The 18,354-nt window shown below is 38.9% G+C and overlaps 1 protein-coding gene across 1 annotated transcript in view; it reads left to right on the forward strand.

The window, feature by feature from the left end:
• spag17 (sperm associated antigen 17) overlaps nt 1-18,354 on the forward strand; it is a 225,401-nt gene that overhangs the window by 65,588 nt on the left and 141,459 nt on the right. The window contains exons 18-24 of the mRNA XM_060832789.1: nt 176-406; nt 5,393-5,509; nt 6,012-6,088; nt 6,367-6,477; nt 8,179-8,333; nt 12,800-12,996; nt 15,955-16,043. Of these exons, the coding sequence (XP_060688772.1) occupies nt 176-406; nt 5,393-5,509; nt 6,012-6,088; nt 6,367-6,477; nt 8,179-8,333; nt 12,800-12,996; nt 15,955-16,043 (977 nt within the window). The remainder of the gene's footprint in view (nt 1-175; nt 407-5,392; nt 5,510-6,011; nt 6,089-6,366; nt 6,478-8,178; nt 8,334-12,799; nt 12,997-15,954; nt 16,044-18,354) is intronic.

Below are 18,354 nucleotides of genomic sequence, written 5' to 3' on the forward strand. Positions count from 1 at the left end.
TTAATGTGATGAACTCAAATGAAAAGCAAGAGCATCCATTTTTATTGCACTTCCAATATTGGTTCTTAATTTTGAATAATATTAAGTCATCGTATTATGGCTGAGATAGCTATTACAGTTGGCTTTCTATTTGGACAATTAATTGATAGGTTGTACTATATATTATTTCACTTAGAAAATATGACACGTGATGAGGTGGAGAAAGCCTTCAAGCAGTTTGTATTTGAGAGTATAAAGCTAACGACAGTAAAAGAGAATGGAGAATTAGAAAAGAAAAAAGACATGTTGGCCGAAAGTCTTGAAGCATCATATATACCATGGGATGACCCTGTTGCATTTACGAATGAGATGAAACAGCTTATTACTGTCAAGAAGACACGGAAACAAAGCAATTCTGCTTTTGCAGGTAATCAAATAATGAGTTTAAACTAAACTAAATTATTCTGTTTTCAGACCAATGTGCAATGCTGAATAAATTCTGAGGGCACAAGGTTAACTTATTGCAGCAGATCTTTCTAGAATTCTTTCTAAATGTTTGGTGTAGAATAAAGTTATATCCTAATGATTATTTGATGAGCTAAAATATCAACACAATCATCTCAAATTCATTTGTTAAATAAGCAAATATTGTAAGAAATAATTAAATATATTTTGAATTATAAATTTTTAAATGCTGGTAAATAAATTCATTTTTTTCAATGTTTTGGAAAAATGGGTCCTATTTGGGTATTTTAATTTCTTGGAGGAATTACAAATCCATAAAGTATCTCTGACGATGAAGTTGGGCAATCATCGAGAAATTGGCAGCTAATTAAAACAACTATCATATATTAATTTCATAGTTTTTAAAAAAGAAATTATAAAGTTTCCTTTGATTTGATTTTTCTTATGTTTTCTTTGAATTTACAATTTTCTAATGTGAGTTATGACCAGACTGACTGATGTCATGTGACAGAACCTAGTTCAAACTGGAAAATGACATAAGAACATTACCATTCCAAGGCTAAAAGTCTCAATGGCCGCCCTATGATTTCACTCTATTATTCTGGCAGGCATATCCAAGAGTATGTTCCCATAACTTTTCCCAGAAGATATGATAATGTTGACATATCATGAAGCAATTTAGTGATTCCTCATTCTGTGAATTATTCAATAGGCCTCAGCAGCTGTAGATAAAAAGAGATTTGACTATTTTGAGCAGTGAACAGTGAATTAGAATAGATTGCCAGGGAGTAATGAAATAGGATTTGTGGATAAACTTGATGGATAATTGGATAAATATTTTACAGTGAGGATGGATTGAAATGGATTAATCATATAATTCTTTTTGGTTTTGTGCTTTCCAACATTTTTGAGCATTCAGTGGCATTTATTAGCTGTGGTAATGTAAGAGTTTATGATTCTTATGACAAAGTTTGCTTTTGTCTTCTATTCTCTAAGTTTCTGGTACTATTCTGGAACTTGTACAAATTCCTACTCCTGTGGGCTATCTTCCTGAGCTATACTTTACAGTCTCACAGAGAGGTGGTTGGTCTCCGCACATGTATTCTCCCTCCTTATATCACGATATGCTTTCCACCTTCAGTGAGCTTCCATTGACCCAATTTCTTCAGTCAGAGGAACAAGATTTAGAGTCAGTTTTGCTGAATATAAGTAGTCAAGGAAAAAGATTTCTTGTCAACTAGTTCATAAAATCTGCTTTAAAATCTGTGCTGTAGGACAAAATATAATGAGAGCTTGTCAGAAAAACACAGAAATAATCATGAATGATTTTAAGTTTTAACAAGGCAATCAAACTGGCAAAGGTTGCCTGGAATTAATTTCATGGAGTGTATTTGAATCCTTACTAGAACCTGTTTTGTATAAAACAAATGACAGCATTGATGATGGCCATTATTTAGATCATTTTCCAGAGTAATGGCTTGATCAATCAGAGTCATCTTGTCTGATGTAAAACATGAACAAAACTTGGCTGTTAACTCTCCGTGATCATGAATTGGGTAAATTCTTTACGGCAATATCTTTGCCAATCAGAATCCACTTGCCAACTCATCAGCACTGTCTTCTGATACATTACAAATGTTGTTTTTCATCATTACTACTACTGTACAGTGATGCAAATTCACACCACCTTTATAATAGTCCCCAGGATTCATTAGATTACATTGTTGATCTCTCCAGAAGAAGCCCACAACTGTCCTTTCATCATTCAATGCATTCTGTGTTTAGGGTGTAGGTCCATCATGTGAAACTTCACATAACCAAAGTGTGGCTACTTGCACCTGGTTATGCATGCTACAAACATATGAAGTCCTCTAAGGAATCACTCAAGAAGTAAATAGGATTTAGTTTGGATTGTCACAATCTTGGCGATCACAATATTCAGACTTTTCACAGTTCAGGTATTGATAAACTAGTAATTATCACCGGTTATCTACCAGTTGTTAGCTCCCAGTCTCTCCATGTCTAATTGAAAGAAGTTTATCTCCAGTTTGTTGCTATCACTTGTTTCACTTTCTTCTCCCATAAGGGACCAAAATAAATCCAGAATTTTAAATACAGGAGTAGCATTCCTCCAATGGATACAGTGCAATCAATGAGAATGACAAAAAAAAAATACATTTCATTAGGTTTGGCATGAATGTCAGTGTGTATGCTTACAGTGTGTGGAAAAGTGAAGGCTAGGTGTATCTGGGGTAACAAGGTGACTCAGCGGTTCACACCGCTGCCTCATCGCGACAGGGGCGTTGAACGGCCTGCCTGCAACAGTAGTAGACTCGCCAGCATTAAGGGCATTTAAATGGGCATTGGACATATGGATAATAATGGAACGGTGTAAGTTAGATCAGCTTCAGATTAATTTCATAGGTCAGTGCAACATTCCGGGCCGAAGGGCATGTTCTGTGTTCTAGGTCCTGGACCTACGATGATTGGCTCAAACAATCACAACCATCTTGCTTTGTGCTAGGTATGAATCCAAATAACAGAGAGTTTTCTTCTTGATTCCCATTGGCTGTGGTTGATGCTAGAACTGGGCCATATGATGCTAGACTGGGTCATATACAGCGCTGATGACAAGGGCAGTCACTTTCACACAATTCAACTCTTCTGTCCATATTTGAATCAAGGCTATAATAAAGTCATGAGCTTAGGTTACCTGGCATAATCCAAACTCAATGTCTTGAGCATACTAATATATGTGGACATAGTATAATTGGATTTCCAAAACTAATTTGGTAAAATGTTAAAAGGGAATTGGCAGTATTCTACAAGGAACAGCTAATTAGCCTGCAGGTACATTAAGCAATTAGAAAGAAATGACATGTTTTCCTTAATTGCAAAGAAATTGGTGTATCGAGCATAAGCCCTTCATCAGGAATAAGAGAGAGAGCCAAGCAGGCTAAGATAAAAGGTAGGGAGGAGGGACTAGGGGGAGGGGCGATGGAGGTGGGATAGGTGGAAGCAGGTCAAGGTGAGGGTGATAGGCCGGAGTGGGGTGGGGGCGGAGAGGTCAGGAAGTGGATTGCAGGTTAGGAGGGCGGTGCTGAGTTGAGGGAACCGACTGAGACAAGGTGGGGGGAGGGGAAATGAGGAAACTGGAGAAATCTGAATTCATACCTTGTGGTTGGAGGGTTCCCAGGCGGAAGATGAGGCGCTCCTCCTCCAGCCGTCGTGTTGTTGTGTTCTGCCGGTGGAGGAGTCCAAGGACCTGCATGTCCTCGGTGGAGTGGGAGGGAGAGTTAAAGTGTTGAGCCACGGGGTGATTGGGTTGGTTGGTTCGGGCGGCCCGGAGGTGTTCTCTGAAGCGTTCCGCAAGTAAGCGGCCTGTCTCACCAATATAGAGGAGGCCACATCGGGTGCAGCGGATGCAATAGATGATGTGTGTGGAGGTACAGGTGAACTTGTGGCGGATATGGAAGGATCCCTTGGGGCCTTGGAGGGAAGTGAGTGTGGAGGTGTGGGCGCAAGTTTTACATTTCCTGCGGTTGCAGGGGAAGGTGCCGGGGGTGGGGGTTGGGTTGGTGGGGGGTGTGGATCTGACGAGGGAGTCACGAAGGGAGTGGTCCTTGCGGAACGCTGATAGGGGAGGGGAGGGAAATATATCCTTGGTGGTGGGGTCCGTTTGGAGGTGGCGGAAATGGCGGCGGATGATACGTTGTATGCGGAGGTTGGTGGGGTGGTAGGTGAGAACCAGTGGGGTTCTGTCTTGGTGGCGGTTGGAGGAGCGGGGCTCAAGGGCTGAGGAGCGGGAAGTGGAGGAGATGCATCCGGGCCGCCCGAACCAACCAACCCAATCACCCCGTGGCTCAACACTTTAACTCTCCCTCCCACTCCACCGAGGACATGCAGGTCCTTGGACTCCTCCACCGGCAGAACACAACAACACGACGGCTGGAGGAGGAGCGCCTCATCTTCCGCCTGGGAACCCTCCAACCACAAGGTATGAATTCAGATTTCTCCAGTTTCCTCATTTCCCCTCCCCCCACCTTGTCTCAGTCGGTTCCCTCAACTCAGCACCGCCCTCCTAACCTGCAATCCACTTCCTGACCTCTCCGCCCCCACCCCACTCCGGCCTATCACCCTCACCTTGACCTGCTTCCACCTATCCCACCTCCATCGCCCCTCCCCCTAGTCCCTCCTCCCTACCTTTTATCTTAGCCTGCTTGGCTCTCTCTCTTATTCCTGATGAAGGGCTTATGCTTGAAACGTCGAATTCTCTATTCCTGAGATGCTGCCTGGCCTGCTGTGCTTTGACCAGCAACACATTTGCAGCTGTGATCTCCAGCATCTGCAGACCTCATTTTTTACTCGAAGAAATTGGTGTAGAAGAGTAAGGCAATCTTCCTACAAATGCATCTAGATTTAGTGAGGCCACACTTTGGGTATTGTGTGTAGTTTTGGTCATGTAATTAAGGAAGGTACAATTTCCATTGGCAACAGTATGGCAAGCAGTCAGAAGGTTCCTTGGATCAGGAGAGTTTAGCTTTGGCAAGCGTTTAAATAAATTCGGTTCAAATTCTCTGTCATGTGGAAGAGTGAGGTTATCTCTATGAAGCATTCAAAATATGAATTGGCTGAAGAGGTAAATGCTGAATGGTTGTTTCTCTTAGCTGAGGAGTCTCAAACATAGGGACACGATCTCACGATAAGGGACCACTTTTTATAAACTGAAATGAGGAGATATTTCTTCACTCAAAAGGTTCTGAATCTTTGAAACTCTACTCCAAATGTTAGAAATTAGAACACTTTGAAAAAGTATTTTTATGTCATAATATCTATGAATGTTATATAATAACTTACCAAATAAAGCTTTACACCTTCTGAAATTGTTGTTAAAAAATCATTTACGGTTTTATCTTTAATAGCTGAATTATGCTGCTTTTCATTTCAGAGAATATATTCACTAAAATTTCAAATGGGGAAGAAAGTTACCCTTTTGGATTTGATAGTAACAAGTCAAAAACCAACAGCATGGCAGGAGAAAACAGCATAGAGCCATTCTGTGCAGGTATCACCATTAACATTTTAGACTAATTTTACACTGAGGTGAATAAAATACTATTCCGAAGTATCTTTTCAAATGAAAAAAAATTTCAGATGCTTGAGAGATGAAACTGTAGTAGATTTTGTAAACTGTCCAACTGAATTCTGTAAATTTAAAGAATGTATTCTTTTCTAAACAAAGTCTCATGGTTGACTTCATTCAGAGTCCCTGGGCTCCATTTACACCGGGTACAATTTTTCCAGGCTTTCATTACCATCAGTTCTAATTTAGTTCAAGTTGCTTGTTGCTTATTTGTTTTTATTAAAAGCAAGGTGCACTTTGAGTAATATTCTTGTGAGTCCATGCTGCCAGGGCAGCATTCACCCACAAGCAGCATGTTATTTGGACATCATGGGCACTGCACTGAATTTTTGACAGGTGAAGACCTTCATCAGAAGTGCATGTTTGTGAAATTATCCCCAAATATTGTCCAAGATTACAACTAAGATTTTATATTTATTTTCAGTGCACTTTAAAGATACTTCTGAAATGATTGACAAGAAAAACAGAAAAGGTAGTTCAACAGATGCTGATGATGAAAAGGTATAATTATAAATGATAATGTAAATTAACAACTGAAAAGAGTACTTCAATAGTACAGCAGTTCAAATAAACCAGTGCATTGCATGCAATCTATTTTTCAAGATGCACTCCCTGTCTCCATTGGCAGAGCTAAATCACTAAATTGTTCTCATTATTAAAAGAAAAGTTGATGTTATTCTTTGCTGTTTAGTTGGTGCTATTTTTGAATTGCATGCAAAGATAAATATTTTCTGTACTTGTACTCCTGAAAATAAAATAAAATGATGTTTTCCTTTTAGAATAACGCTTATGACATAAACATTGATATAAAATATATACAAAAGTCACAGCTTCGATCTCTGATGGAATGGAATTTTGCTGAGCAGCATGATCCATTTGTTTTGCTACAGGTAACCCAAATATGACTCTCTTGAGCAAAATCTAAGAATGACTTTAAAGTTATCTTAATAGTAAGATTTTATGCAGTTTCACTCAGGGCTATGTATATGTGCAAAGTAAATTAGATGGAACTAGAACTAATAGATTATGCATTTCTGTCATTTTGGCACAAAAAGTTTACCTTTCCAATGTTTTGGTTCAGTTCTTTAGTGCACATCTATATTACTGTGATTAGATGTATTCCTCCAGAGGTCAAAGCAAGCATCAAAAATTGTGCCAGGTTCTAAGCATTTTGTCTTGAACCACTCTGAAGTACCAAAAAAATTTTATGTCTATATGGTTAATTTTATTCACTGATTTCTTCTTGCATTGGCAAACGTTTGCATTTTAGTATGTTACAATGGGTAGTTTTTGCTTTAGTTGCAGTCTGTTATTCACAGTTTATGATAGCATTCGTTACTAAATCTAAGAAACAGTTCAGTGATTGATTAATCACCATGCAACATGCAAATCCATAAACCACACACATCAAACCAAACTTTCTGAGGAGTGGCAACCTCATGCAGATTCTCACTCAAACCCTTTTTTACTATAAAGGATGGGAGCTCTGATTTCTGAAAGGAGATTCTAGGTTCCCTCAGAAATGTGGAGCTGTAATTACATTCTGATCATTCTTCTGTAGCGTAGAACTCACAGCAGAAGGCAATTTGTATCCCCTATTCCCAGGAATCAACTGCCATACTTCTGAATTTAAAGGGTCCTGATAGCCACTTTGACACCAGCTGTAAAATGGGAAGTACATAATATAAATGTGATGTTAAGCTGCTGGGAAGTTAAGATGCCACATCAAGGTGCCAGCTTGTTTGGCAACTAGGTGTCAGATAATAGAGTGTCAGCTGGATAGAGGTAGAGTGCCAAGTGGCTAGGATGATTTAGGAAGGATGTAAGGTGCTAAGGTGCAGAATGGCAGGATACATGATGCAGTGTTTTGGGTAGGTTGGGGTGGAAAAGAGAAATCAGGTCCAGTGGCGGCAAGAAGAGTGGGTGTCAATTATGAAGGGTTCAGATCTGGTGGGTGGTTGTGTTGGGTTGAGACCAGCTGTGTGGAAGGGACAGGGGAATGTCAAGGCAGGATCTGGAGGAGATTTTAATTGAGGATGCTTGAAGTAGGAGCCTGATGAAAGAGCACTGCTCTGAAAGCTAGTGCTTCCACAATAAGCCTGTTGGACTATAACCTGGTGCTGTCTGATTTTTAACTTTGTATACCCCAGTCCAACACCGGCATCTCCAAATCATGAAGTAGTTATGATGTCTGTTTAATAATTATTTAGAAATTAGACAATATTTTTTAATTTCATTAGAAACATCCAAATTATTCAATTTAAATGGAGGATTCCAGGCCTAGAGTCCTTGCCCAATGGTAAATTCAATTTCCCAGGCTTTTCCTTCAGAGTGGGCTACAATGGGGACTTACCATGTCCAATTCCCACCTTTGCTTTTGTAGCAATTGTCTAACCAGTGGAGAATCCTAGCCATAGTTACATTACTGTTTAGGAAAATGCACGCTTGCATCTGAAAGTAGATGGTCTGTTCTGAGTATGATGGTGCATTTAAAAATAGAGCAAATTGTTCGAATCTGGATTGTCTGTAAAGAAAATCATAGTCAATGTTTTCATACTTATCAATGTAAACATGCTGTATATACATTTCAGGTTCTTCAGGAAGCTGTTCCATTTTATAGGTGTTTGGATACGTACTACTACAAACAGGACAACTCTGTACTATTGGTCCTGCATAACCCCATGAATAAACAGTGCCAGTGTAATGAATCCTGGGAAACTGCCCTTCACTCCAATGTTGGGTTCAGGTGCGAACTCCTAAAGATCTGATTGCCTATCTAAGTAAAAATAACTAATTATTGTAATTAACTTTCTCAGGCCTCAAGTGTGTTGAGAGAAACTTTGGAGAGCATTAAATATTTTACGATTTATGTATAACTTTGTGTTTGTCGCTTAAGCAGTTTTAAAACCTATATTTTTCAGAACTGAAGAGAACTAAATTATAAGTCAGTGGCATTAATAATATCAGTGGTATTTTTCAGGTTTTCAGCCTCTGGAAGCATTTTAAAGATAACCATATATTCTATTATCCTACTGTTGCCATGGGAGGAATTGGGTGAGGGCAGAAGTGTAAGAAATGGGTGGGAAAACAGCAGCAGGCCCTGTCAACCACAGTGTTGGGGAATCCTCAGTTGAGGAAAAAGGTAAATATTTCTAATTATTCCTGCTAATGGTGGCATTATGAGGATAGGTGTGATAGAAGCTGGGAGAATGGAAAGGAGTTCCATGGAGGTAGGATGTAAAGGTGTGTCATCAAGGTCACAATGGGAGTCAGTTTTTTTTAATAATATCATTGTTTTAAACTAACATCCAAATAGAATATACCTTTGCTGGTGATTGCAATATGTGAAATAAGTGACATACACTGCTGGAAAGTATTGGTTTCTTCTTCTGCTTTAGTGGCATCAGCATCATATTCTGATATCTTCATTCTGTCCACTTTTGTGAATATGTTTAGCATTGTCATTTTTTGTGATGGTGATTGAGAGATGGGCAGGACACCAAGATAACTTCTCACATAAAAGCTAAATATTAGAGATACTGGAAATCGGAAGTAAAAACTGGAAGTATTGGAGAAACCCAACAGTTCTGTCAACATCTGTTGGAGAGAATAACAGGATTAATGTTTCAAGTCCAAAGACTCTTCTTGGGATTGAAAAGGAAGGGAAACTTATGGTTTTTCTGCGGATGGTAAAGGGAGAAGAGGAGCGAGTGGAATAGATAGTAGGGATGCCCAAAGCAAAAGCCAAAGCAATGCTAATAATGGTAAAGGAGAGATATAGATGAGGAATATGTTTAAATGATAGTGCAAATAGATCAGCTCTGCTGAGAACTAAGGCAACAAAACATCATGGTAAAATGTATCCTCAACTGAGGGGAAATAACAAAGAACATATCAGAGGCATCTCTATGAAACTTGACATCATCAGAACAAATTTGATATTGTATATTACAGAAAGCTACACACTTGAAACTCAAAGTTATGGGCTTTGTTGGCATGTCTATAGAAAAGAAAAGATGGCAGTGCTTTTTGCATGACCTTTTCGTTAAACAATGCTTACGTGCAATGCATTGCATTGTACTCTGCTTAAAAATGTATCTCGGACAATAAGTGAGAGTTTAGGTTGTAAAAGACAGAACAAATGAAACAAAAAAAAACCTTCAGTTTAGAGGCTGCACTTTCAGACCCCATTATCTGCTTGTGATTTGATGATCTCTGTAATGACTTGCTCATAAAGTGTAAATTATGTCTGTTTATTGGCTGTTTCTCTGACCTGGCTTTGCTAACTTCTATTACAAGCCAAGTCGGTCTGCAACCAATAAATGTTGCTAAGGTTTTGTAAATTAGAAAAGCTTACAAATTGTTGAAAAGTGCAAGGTGCAAAAATGTACCCTGACTAAGATTGGCCAATTTGCAGTAACCCTTTTAAATTCAGGCATATTATGTAGTGAGATAGACAAAGGGGACAAGAGTCAAGGAAAAGTCCAACTGATTTATTGAACACTTTATCAAAGAAATATAATATTTATCAGACTCTACATAGCATGTCACTATCAAACTCAATCAGTCTCTCACAAGTCTCTTCAGTAAACAGTCTCAAGTCTACACGTGCTATCTACTTCTGACATGTGCTTCCAAAGATTTGTTATACCCTATCAACAAGTCCCCGCCACTGTATTTGAACTGTTTATCTGAAACGATTGGTAATGCCCATTCAATAAGGCCAGGACAGGCTGTTCCTCGGTGTTTGAGGGTTGACTGATGTTTCAAAATCTGTAGTTATCACTGTAGACTTCTCTCCTCATTGAAGGTCACCATGATGTACAAGGAGTTGGACATGCTGGCTGCGAGTCACAGGTGCTCTCTGAAGATGCTGTTGAAGAAGAAGCAAACAGCAGAGAGCTCGGCTCCAAGTTACCCACTTAACCCCCTCTTCATGCCCTTCTTGAAGATTCCGTGCCCTGCATCCAATACTAGCATTGGGTGAGGTCACGAAGATCCAATGAGATGACTACTTTCCATATTTGGTGGCAGAATACGATTGGACTTCAACTGTTAAGTGCTGTCCTTGTCTTGCTACGCCTCTGGCCTCCTATTGAGCCAGGTGTTACCAAATCTGTGTAGCATTCTTCTAACAAAGCAGGTTAACTGGAGGTGTTAACGGTTTGTTGTGAAACAACGTGGTCATTCAACATGAAGTTGACTGTCTAAGGTCGAGTGGCATGAATACTCTGTTCCAGCTCTGCAGTTTGCAAATTGCAAAGTCCGACTAGTTTTAAACTAAGCTTCCACATGTCAAAATTTTATCCATATTCATGAAGAAAACATCAATATTTCCATTACAATTCTGGGGGACATGGGTCACCTCATCAAAAGATAGAGACACAAATATTTGATGTTTATGTCTTGCTTATGTTGATACATTATTCGTTTGAGGACTTTATCAGAAATAAGAACATAAAAACTAGCAGCAGGAGTAGGCCAACTGGCCCTTCGAGCTTGCTCCGCCATTCAGTAAGATTATGGCTGATCTTTTCAAGGACTCAGCTTCACTTAACTGCCCTCTCACTATATCCCTTAATTACTTTTATTGTTCAAAAAAATCTATCTTAGCTTTAAAAACATTTACTGAAGTAGTGTCAGCTACTTCATTGGGCAGAGAATTCCATAAATTCACAACCCTCTGGGTGAAGAAGTTCCTTCTCAATTGTGTCCTAAATCTGCTCCCCGTAATTTTGAGGCTATGCCCTCTTGACCTAGTTTCACCTGCAAGTGGAAACATCCTCTCTACTTCTATCTTATCTATTACCTTCATGATTTTATATGTTCAATAAGATCCCCCCTCATTCTTCTAAATTCCATTGCATATCATCCCAGTCTACTCAATCTCTCCTCATAGTGAAACAAATCCCCTTTAGTGCCAGAACATCCTTTTGTGGGTAAGGAGACCAAAACTGCACGTAGTGCTCCAGGTGTAGCCTCACCAGCACCCTATACAGCTCTAACATAACCTCCCTGTTTTTAAACTAAATCCCTTTAGCAATGAGGGACAAAATTCCATTTGCCTTCCTAGTTATTTGTTGTACCTGCAGACCAACCCTCTGTGATTCATGCACAAGGACACCCAGGTCCCTCTGTACAGAAGCATGCTGCAACTTTTTAACCATTCAAGTAATAATCTTTTTACTGTGACTCCGACCAAAATGGATGACTTCCCATTTATTAATATTGTATTCCATTTGCCAGACCTTTGCCCACTCACTTAAAGTACCTATGCTCCTCTGCAAAGTTTCACAGTCCTCTGAACAATTTGCTCTGCCATTAAGGAACTTCTTCTTAGTGTCATTTGCAAACTACACCAACTCCAAATCATCTATATAAATTCTGAATAATTGTGGTCCCAACACTGATCCCAGAGGCACACTATTAGTTACTGATTGCGAACCAGAATAGCACTCATTTATCCCCACCCTTTGCTTCCTGTTAGTCAGCCAATCCTCTTTCCATGCTAATACCTTACCTGTAATGCCTGTGACTTGTAAGTACACTAGCAAGAAAAAGGAAATAAATATAAGGCACTAAAGTTACATGTTATATGAATATGTTGCATTGAGTCTCTATTGGAAAGGAAATTTTAGAACATCAACTAATTTTGTTTGGATTGTGTTTGGCATGGACTGATTGGACTTAAGAGTCTATTTCCATGCGGTATGAGTCTCTGACTCTATAACAGCTTGATAGCCCTCATGGCATAGCTGCCAGATACCCAGGACTTTTTATTCTACATTATACAATCAATATTTTTGGTTCAGTGGACTCTGAGATGTAATGATTAACTCTTAATTTTGAATGCATTGTTACTGACCCTGCTTCATCATAAGAGGCTGCCACAGATTTTTATATACCTCCATAATTTTAGTCATTGGATGTATTTTATTCATCTCTTCCCACAATCTAAGGGAGAGATTGCATTATATTCTGGGGAAGTTCAGACGTAGTGATACATAGATAGTTTGGTGGAAATCTGTATTCCATTTCTACACCAATAACAACACTTGGATTGCGACTCTTTTGTCTTCAGATTCAAATGATTGATCTTTTGTGAGATATATTGAATGGACTGAAGTTTCAAATAATTTTAAAATATTTCATTTATGATTCTGGATAAAGAAGGACTTTATAATTTTGTATATCTGATACCATCCTCCACAGAAATTACCTGGAACATGTTGCCTACACAATTTCAGACTGGATAGATGTAGAGGAAGTTAAATACCAAGCTGAACTGGCAGCAAAAGAGCTGGAGACTGTGAAATTGCCCAAGCTTCCATCTGATGTGTTTCCAGAATCTATATCATCTGGTTCTGACAAACAGAGAAAGGGAAAGCCCTCTGCAAATAAATCACGCAGTATGTAGTCAATCTAATCATTTCACATTTTTACTGCTAAAATATATAAAAGGCACTATTAGCTTAAAGGTAGGAACACGAAGTGTTCATTATTTATTGGAAATATGTGAATCAAAATATCAAGGTAATTTCATACACTGATATATCAATATTAGAAACTGAATGATAAAGGTTCAACAGCATGAGTATGAATGCAGGACAATTATAAAGCATAAAAATTTCAGGACTCTGGAGTTCTTAGAACAAACCTTTTCTCGTTGGCACATAGTGTACTGTTTCGTTTTTACAATACTTACAGCTGCACAAAAGATAACTGCTTACAGAGGTATTGAAAAATGCTGATTCAGGACACCTGGCTGCCAATTTGCAGATTCTAATGTGGAAGTGCTGGTTCAGGAGTTAAGTAGAGGAGGGAGCTACTCTTTGGAATCAACAGGATAAGGTTTCCAAGAAAGTACTTCAAGGTTATTGGAAGCACTCTATGAATTGCCATTCATTCCTGAAGAAGGGGCAATATTCTTAAGAATGCCCGCTGCTAACAATTATTGTTCCTAGCACATGCTTCTTTAACATTAATCCCGAGGAAGTTAAAAAGATAGTCACCATAGTCCCAGAAGACTGTAGAGCTGCTCTTCATTAAAGAATGACAACTAGTGGTGAGTTTAATCTGAAGATCACCATGATTCAGACAAGGTGTGAGGATGAGAAAATGAGTACCTCCTTGATGACCTCAGCTGGTATAGGAATTGAACCTGCAATGTTGATGTCGATCTGCACTGCAAGCCAGCCATCCAGCCAACTAAGCTAATCAACCCCCTGCATACCTAGGAAGTAACATAGTGAACTTTATACCTGTTTCTTAATTCTGGTATTGTATAGGCAAAATACATTCTTAATACAAACATGGCTCACTCTCATCAGGAAATCATATATTCAAGTCATAATTCAGAGTCTTAAACACTTAATCTAGCCTAACATACCACTGCAGTTCTGAAGGAGTGTTGCAGTATAGAAGATGGCATCCTTTAAATGAGATGCCAAACCACCACCATGGGCTGATTTTTTAATGAGGATTAGGAAACATGGAGGTGAACAAATGGCCACCTGTACACAATTGTATGATTCCCAGCACCATAGTGTAGGGCAATGGGTGTTAAGGTAGGAGATGCACCATGATCTAATTTATGATAGAGCAAGCTTAAGGGCCAAAAGGATGACTCTTGCTCCTATTTCCTATATTCCTGTTATTGCCTGACTGTTTGAGTATCCTTAACTTTGCACAAATGGTACCATATTTTCTGCATTACACAGTAACTGGTTATTAAACATATACCTAAATACCATGAAATACACCATACAAATCTAATTTTTTTTTCTCTCGTCCAAGTTCTTATGTGTCCAAATCTAGTACATAAGGTCCTAATGTGCTTAGCCATATATACTGTGTTAGTCCACCTCCTGGCAGGCCTATAAACTCTATGGGCACTATTGAACAATATCAGTTGGAAGAATCTGATCTGAGGTGGCACATTTATTCAGTGGTTACCACTGCTGCCTCACAGCACCAGGGACATGGGTTTGATTCCACTTTCAGGCAACTGTCTCTGTTGAGTTTGCACATTCACCTCGGGTCTGCACTGTGGGTTTCCTCTAGGTGTTCCAGTAATCTCCCACAGTCCAAAGATGTGCAGGTTATGTAGATTGGACATGCTTGGTTGCCCATAGTTTCCAGGCATGTGCAGGTTATGTGGATTAGCCAAGGGCAATGTCAGGTGATAGTGTAGGGGGCTGGTTCTGGGTGGGGTACTATTTCAAGGGTCAATGTGTACTCGATGGGCTGAATGAAATTTTTCTTCACTGTAGGTATTTTATGATTCTATGAGTTCAGTCTAGACACAAGCCCTACTGCAAAACTCCTTAAAAAAAAGCATTGAGACATGAACACTAGTAACATGGCTTCTAACTGCATTAACATAGCATTATTAGACAGCCACCTTATTGCAAATAGGCCTATTCAACCTCTGTCGAAATTTTCATGAAATCCAGAGGCAATATAAAGGAGGTAGATACCCATTATTATAGGACTCTGTTCCTTTATTCCTGACCTTTGGATTTAGAGAATATTTGAAGTGCTGACCTCAGTAGATCCAATCATATGATTTTTTTGGTGATGTCTTTGATGGTTTCTAAATTTATTTGTGCCTTAACAACAATGAATGCCTACTGTTTATTGGCATGATTATTGATGAGTATAAAGTACAGTAAAATGAACTATATGACTTAACTACACTGTTATTGTCTCATTTAAAAGTTGGCTACTCATTTTGGGACATGGTGTTCCACTTCCTGTTGAAGATGATAATTGAAAATTGTGCAGACATGGCAGGGATATTGTATAATGTCAATCTTATATTCCTATCCCTGGCTCTCGTTGATGCCCAAGTATATATTTATGCATTTAATTTGTCCTTCCAAGAGTGAACTTTGCCTGAATCATGAGTGGGCACACAATAAATGATTTTTGAATAATACATATGCCTTAGCTGCCTACCTTTCTATTATCTGTTTGATTTAGTAGAGAATGAATGAGAAGGTTGTGTGTTCAAAACTCAATGCAATTACACACCTGCACTGTATTTTATTCTAACAAAATGTAGCCAGGTCCACAATCCAAGATGGACATAAAGGATCAAATGGTTCATGTTGAGGAACGGGGAGATTTCCTGTTATTCTGTCAAAAACACCTAAAACAACCAAAAGAAATGTGTTCATTCATTGTTCTTGCTATGAACGAATTTGTGATCATATTTACCTGCATGACAACCATAGTTAGAACTGCACCTTAAAGTAATTGGTTTTGAAGCGTTTAGAACATCCTGAAAATTAAGATAACAAAGTTCTTTCTTCTTAATTGTAAGTCATGGCTTGTGCTGTAATGGAATTTCTTCTTTTTTCAAGTGAGTATTTCAAGGCGACCAACTAAATCAGAAACTGAGGAAGAAGATGAGAAAATTAATGGATCTTTCATGCGAGAAGGATCACTTAAAGCAAGTATTTTGCATTTGTGTTAGAAAAGTATAAGCTATTTCCCACTATATTATGGCCTTGATTGTAAATAAAGTTTTATGTATAAGCATTTTTAAAACTTAATGATATACTGCACCAAAAACTTTAATTTCCTCTGTTAGTCATAATTTTATCTTTAGCTTTAAAGAAAACTATAAATGTTATCTACATCATGTAACATATGGAAGCTTGGATCTCCTACTTTGACAGAATTTTGCAAAATCTTGATCAAGGCAAGAGTTTCATCTGCTCTAGTTACCAATTGGTAACCCCTGACAATTTTTCCAGTGAGATGATATAGTCTATATTTTAGGAAGGACATGGCATGAACTATAGTGCAGTGTGATTATGAGCTTTAGGTTTTTTCAAGTAAAATAGTGTTTTGTCCTGTAAATTTGACTGTCCTGTGGTCAACTGTACAGACATGTAGCTCTCAAAATTTTACTGAATCTCTCCAGTGCTTTGTGTCCTCTGGGATCACCTTTTCTACGTAACTGGCCATTGTTCACAAACAATCACAAGTGTCTTTCTTCTTAGTTATACTGTTAAAAAAAATCACATAACATCGGGTTATAGTCCAAAAGGTTTATTTGGAAGCACTAGCTCTTGGAGCATTGTTCCTTCATCAGGTAGCTGTGGAGCAGGACCATAAGACACAGAATTTATAGCAAAAGATTACAGTGTCATGCAACTGAAATGATATATTGAACAAACCTAGAATGCTGTTAAGTCTTTCATCTTTTAGAATGGGTTGCATTTTCGAATGAGATGCTGGGATTAATATGTAAATCCCAGAACTTCTTTTAAGTCGCATTTTCAAGATAACTTAAGGTTTTATTTTTTAAAAAGTGACATCTCAGCTGTAGCAATGCGTTAAAGGTGAGAGGCTTGAGTCTGTATCCCAATCTTGAGTCAGACTGGTTCTATCTCTCTCACGCATTCACACACTCTCTCATGCACACTCACACGCATATAACTTTATGGGGTGAATTTGCATTTTCAGCATTATACTTGCAAATACACTCTATTTTACTCAAAAAGCATGCAATCTGCAGGCAATCAATGCAGCCAGTCAATCCATGTAATATTTCTAAATTCCTACTTTCCTACAGTCTGACTCATGAGTGAGATACAGACTCTAACTTCACACCTTTAATGCATTGTCTGAGCTGAGATGTCACCTTTTTTTGTGAAACCTTATCTTGAAAATGTGACTTAAAAGAAGTTCTGGTATTTACATGTTAATGAACCGAAACCTGCAACTCATTCTAAAAGATGAAAGACTTAACAACAATCTAGGTTTGTTCAATATATCATTTCAGTTGCATGACACTGTAACCTTTTGCTTTAAATTCTGTGTCTAATAAGCCTGCTCCACAGCTACCTGATGAAGGAGCAGCACTCCAAAAGCTAGTGCTCCAAATAAAACTGTTGGACTATAACCTGGTGTTGTGTGATTTTTAACTTTGTCCAGCCCAGTACAACACTGGCTTCTTCACATCATAATTATACTGTATATAACCTGAGGACATGATTGAGCAAGTCGGATCATATGAAGGGGCAGATCACCATGAGTTGCCACAGCCAGCTTGGCAATTCAACCGTCATTTTCATCATTCTGCTTCACATGCTAGTCACTAAACCAATTGACTCACATTTTATTTTTAAGATTAGATTCCCTACAGTGTAGAAACAGGTCCTTTGGCCCAACAAGTCCACATGGACCCTCCGAAGAGTAACCCATCCCCCTCTGACTAATGCTGCTAACAACTATGGACAATTTAGCATGGCCAATTCACCTGACCTGCACATCCTTGGAATGTGGGAGGAAACCGGAGTACCCAGAGGAAACCCACGCGGACTCAGGGAGAACGTGCAAACTCCACACAGACAGTCACCCAAAGGCTGGAATTGAACTTGGGACCCTGGCGCTGTGAGGCAGCAGTGCTAACCACTGAGCCACCATGCCGCCTCAAGAAATAGAATTTTCGAATAGGACAATTCTTTTTATTTTCTGAGGTGACGTAACATTGTGCAGAATTTCTCCTCCCTGGATGTGACAAGTGAGATGGTGAATAGAGGAGATAATTGGGTGGGTTTGTCCTCAAGTGAAATTCACACCCTTCTCACCATATCTGCAGTTAAATGCTACTTGAGGTCAGTGGGCAAATATCTTGACTCACCAGAAATTAAGGCCCTCAAATTGCCAATTGATGGACATTTAATAGTTGCCTCAACTTACCATCTCTCCAATCACCCAGTTACTGAGCAATCGGAGTCTTGGATAGCAGA

The sequence above is a fragment of the Hemiscyllium ocellatum genome, chromosome 12, assembly GCF_020745735.1.
Source record: "Hemiscyllium ocellatum isolate sHemOce1 chromosome 12, sHemOce1.pat.X.cur, whole genome shotgun sequence".
Lineage (NCBI taxonomy): Eukaryota > Metazoa > Chordata > Chondrichthyes > Orectolobiformes > Hemiscylliidae > Hemiscyllium > Hemiscyllium ocellatum.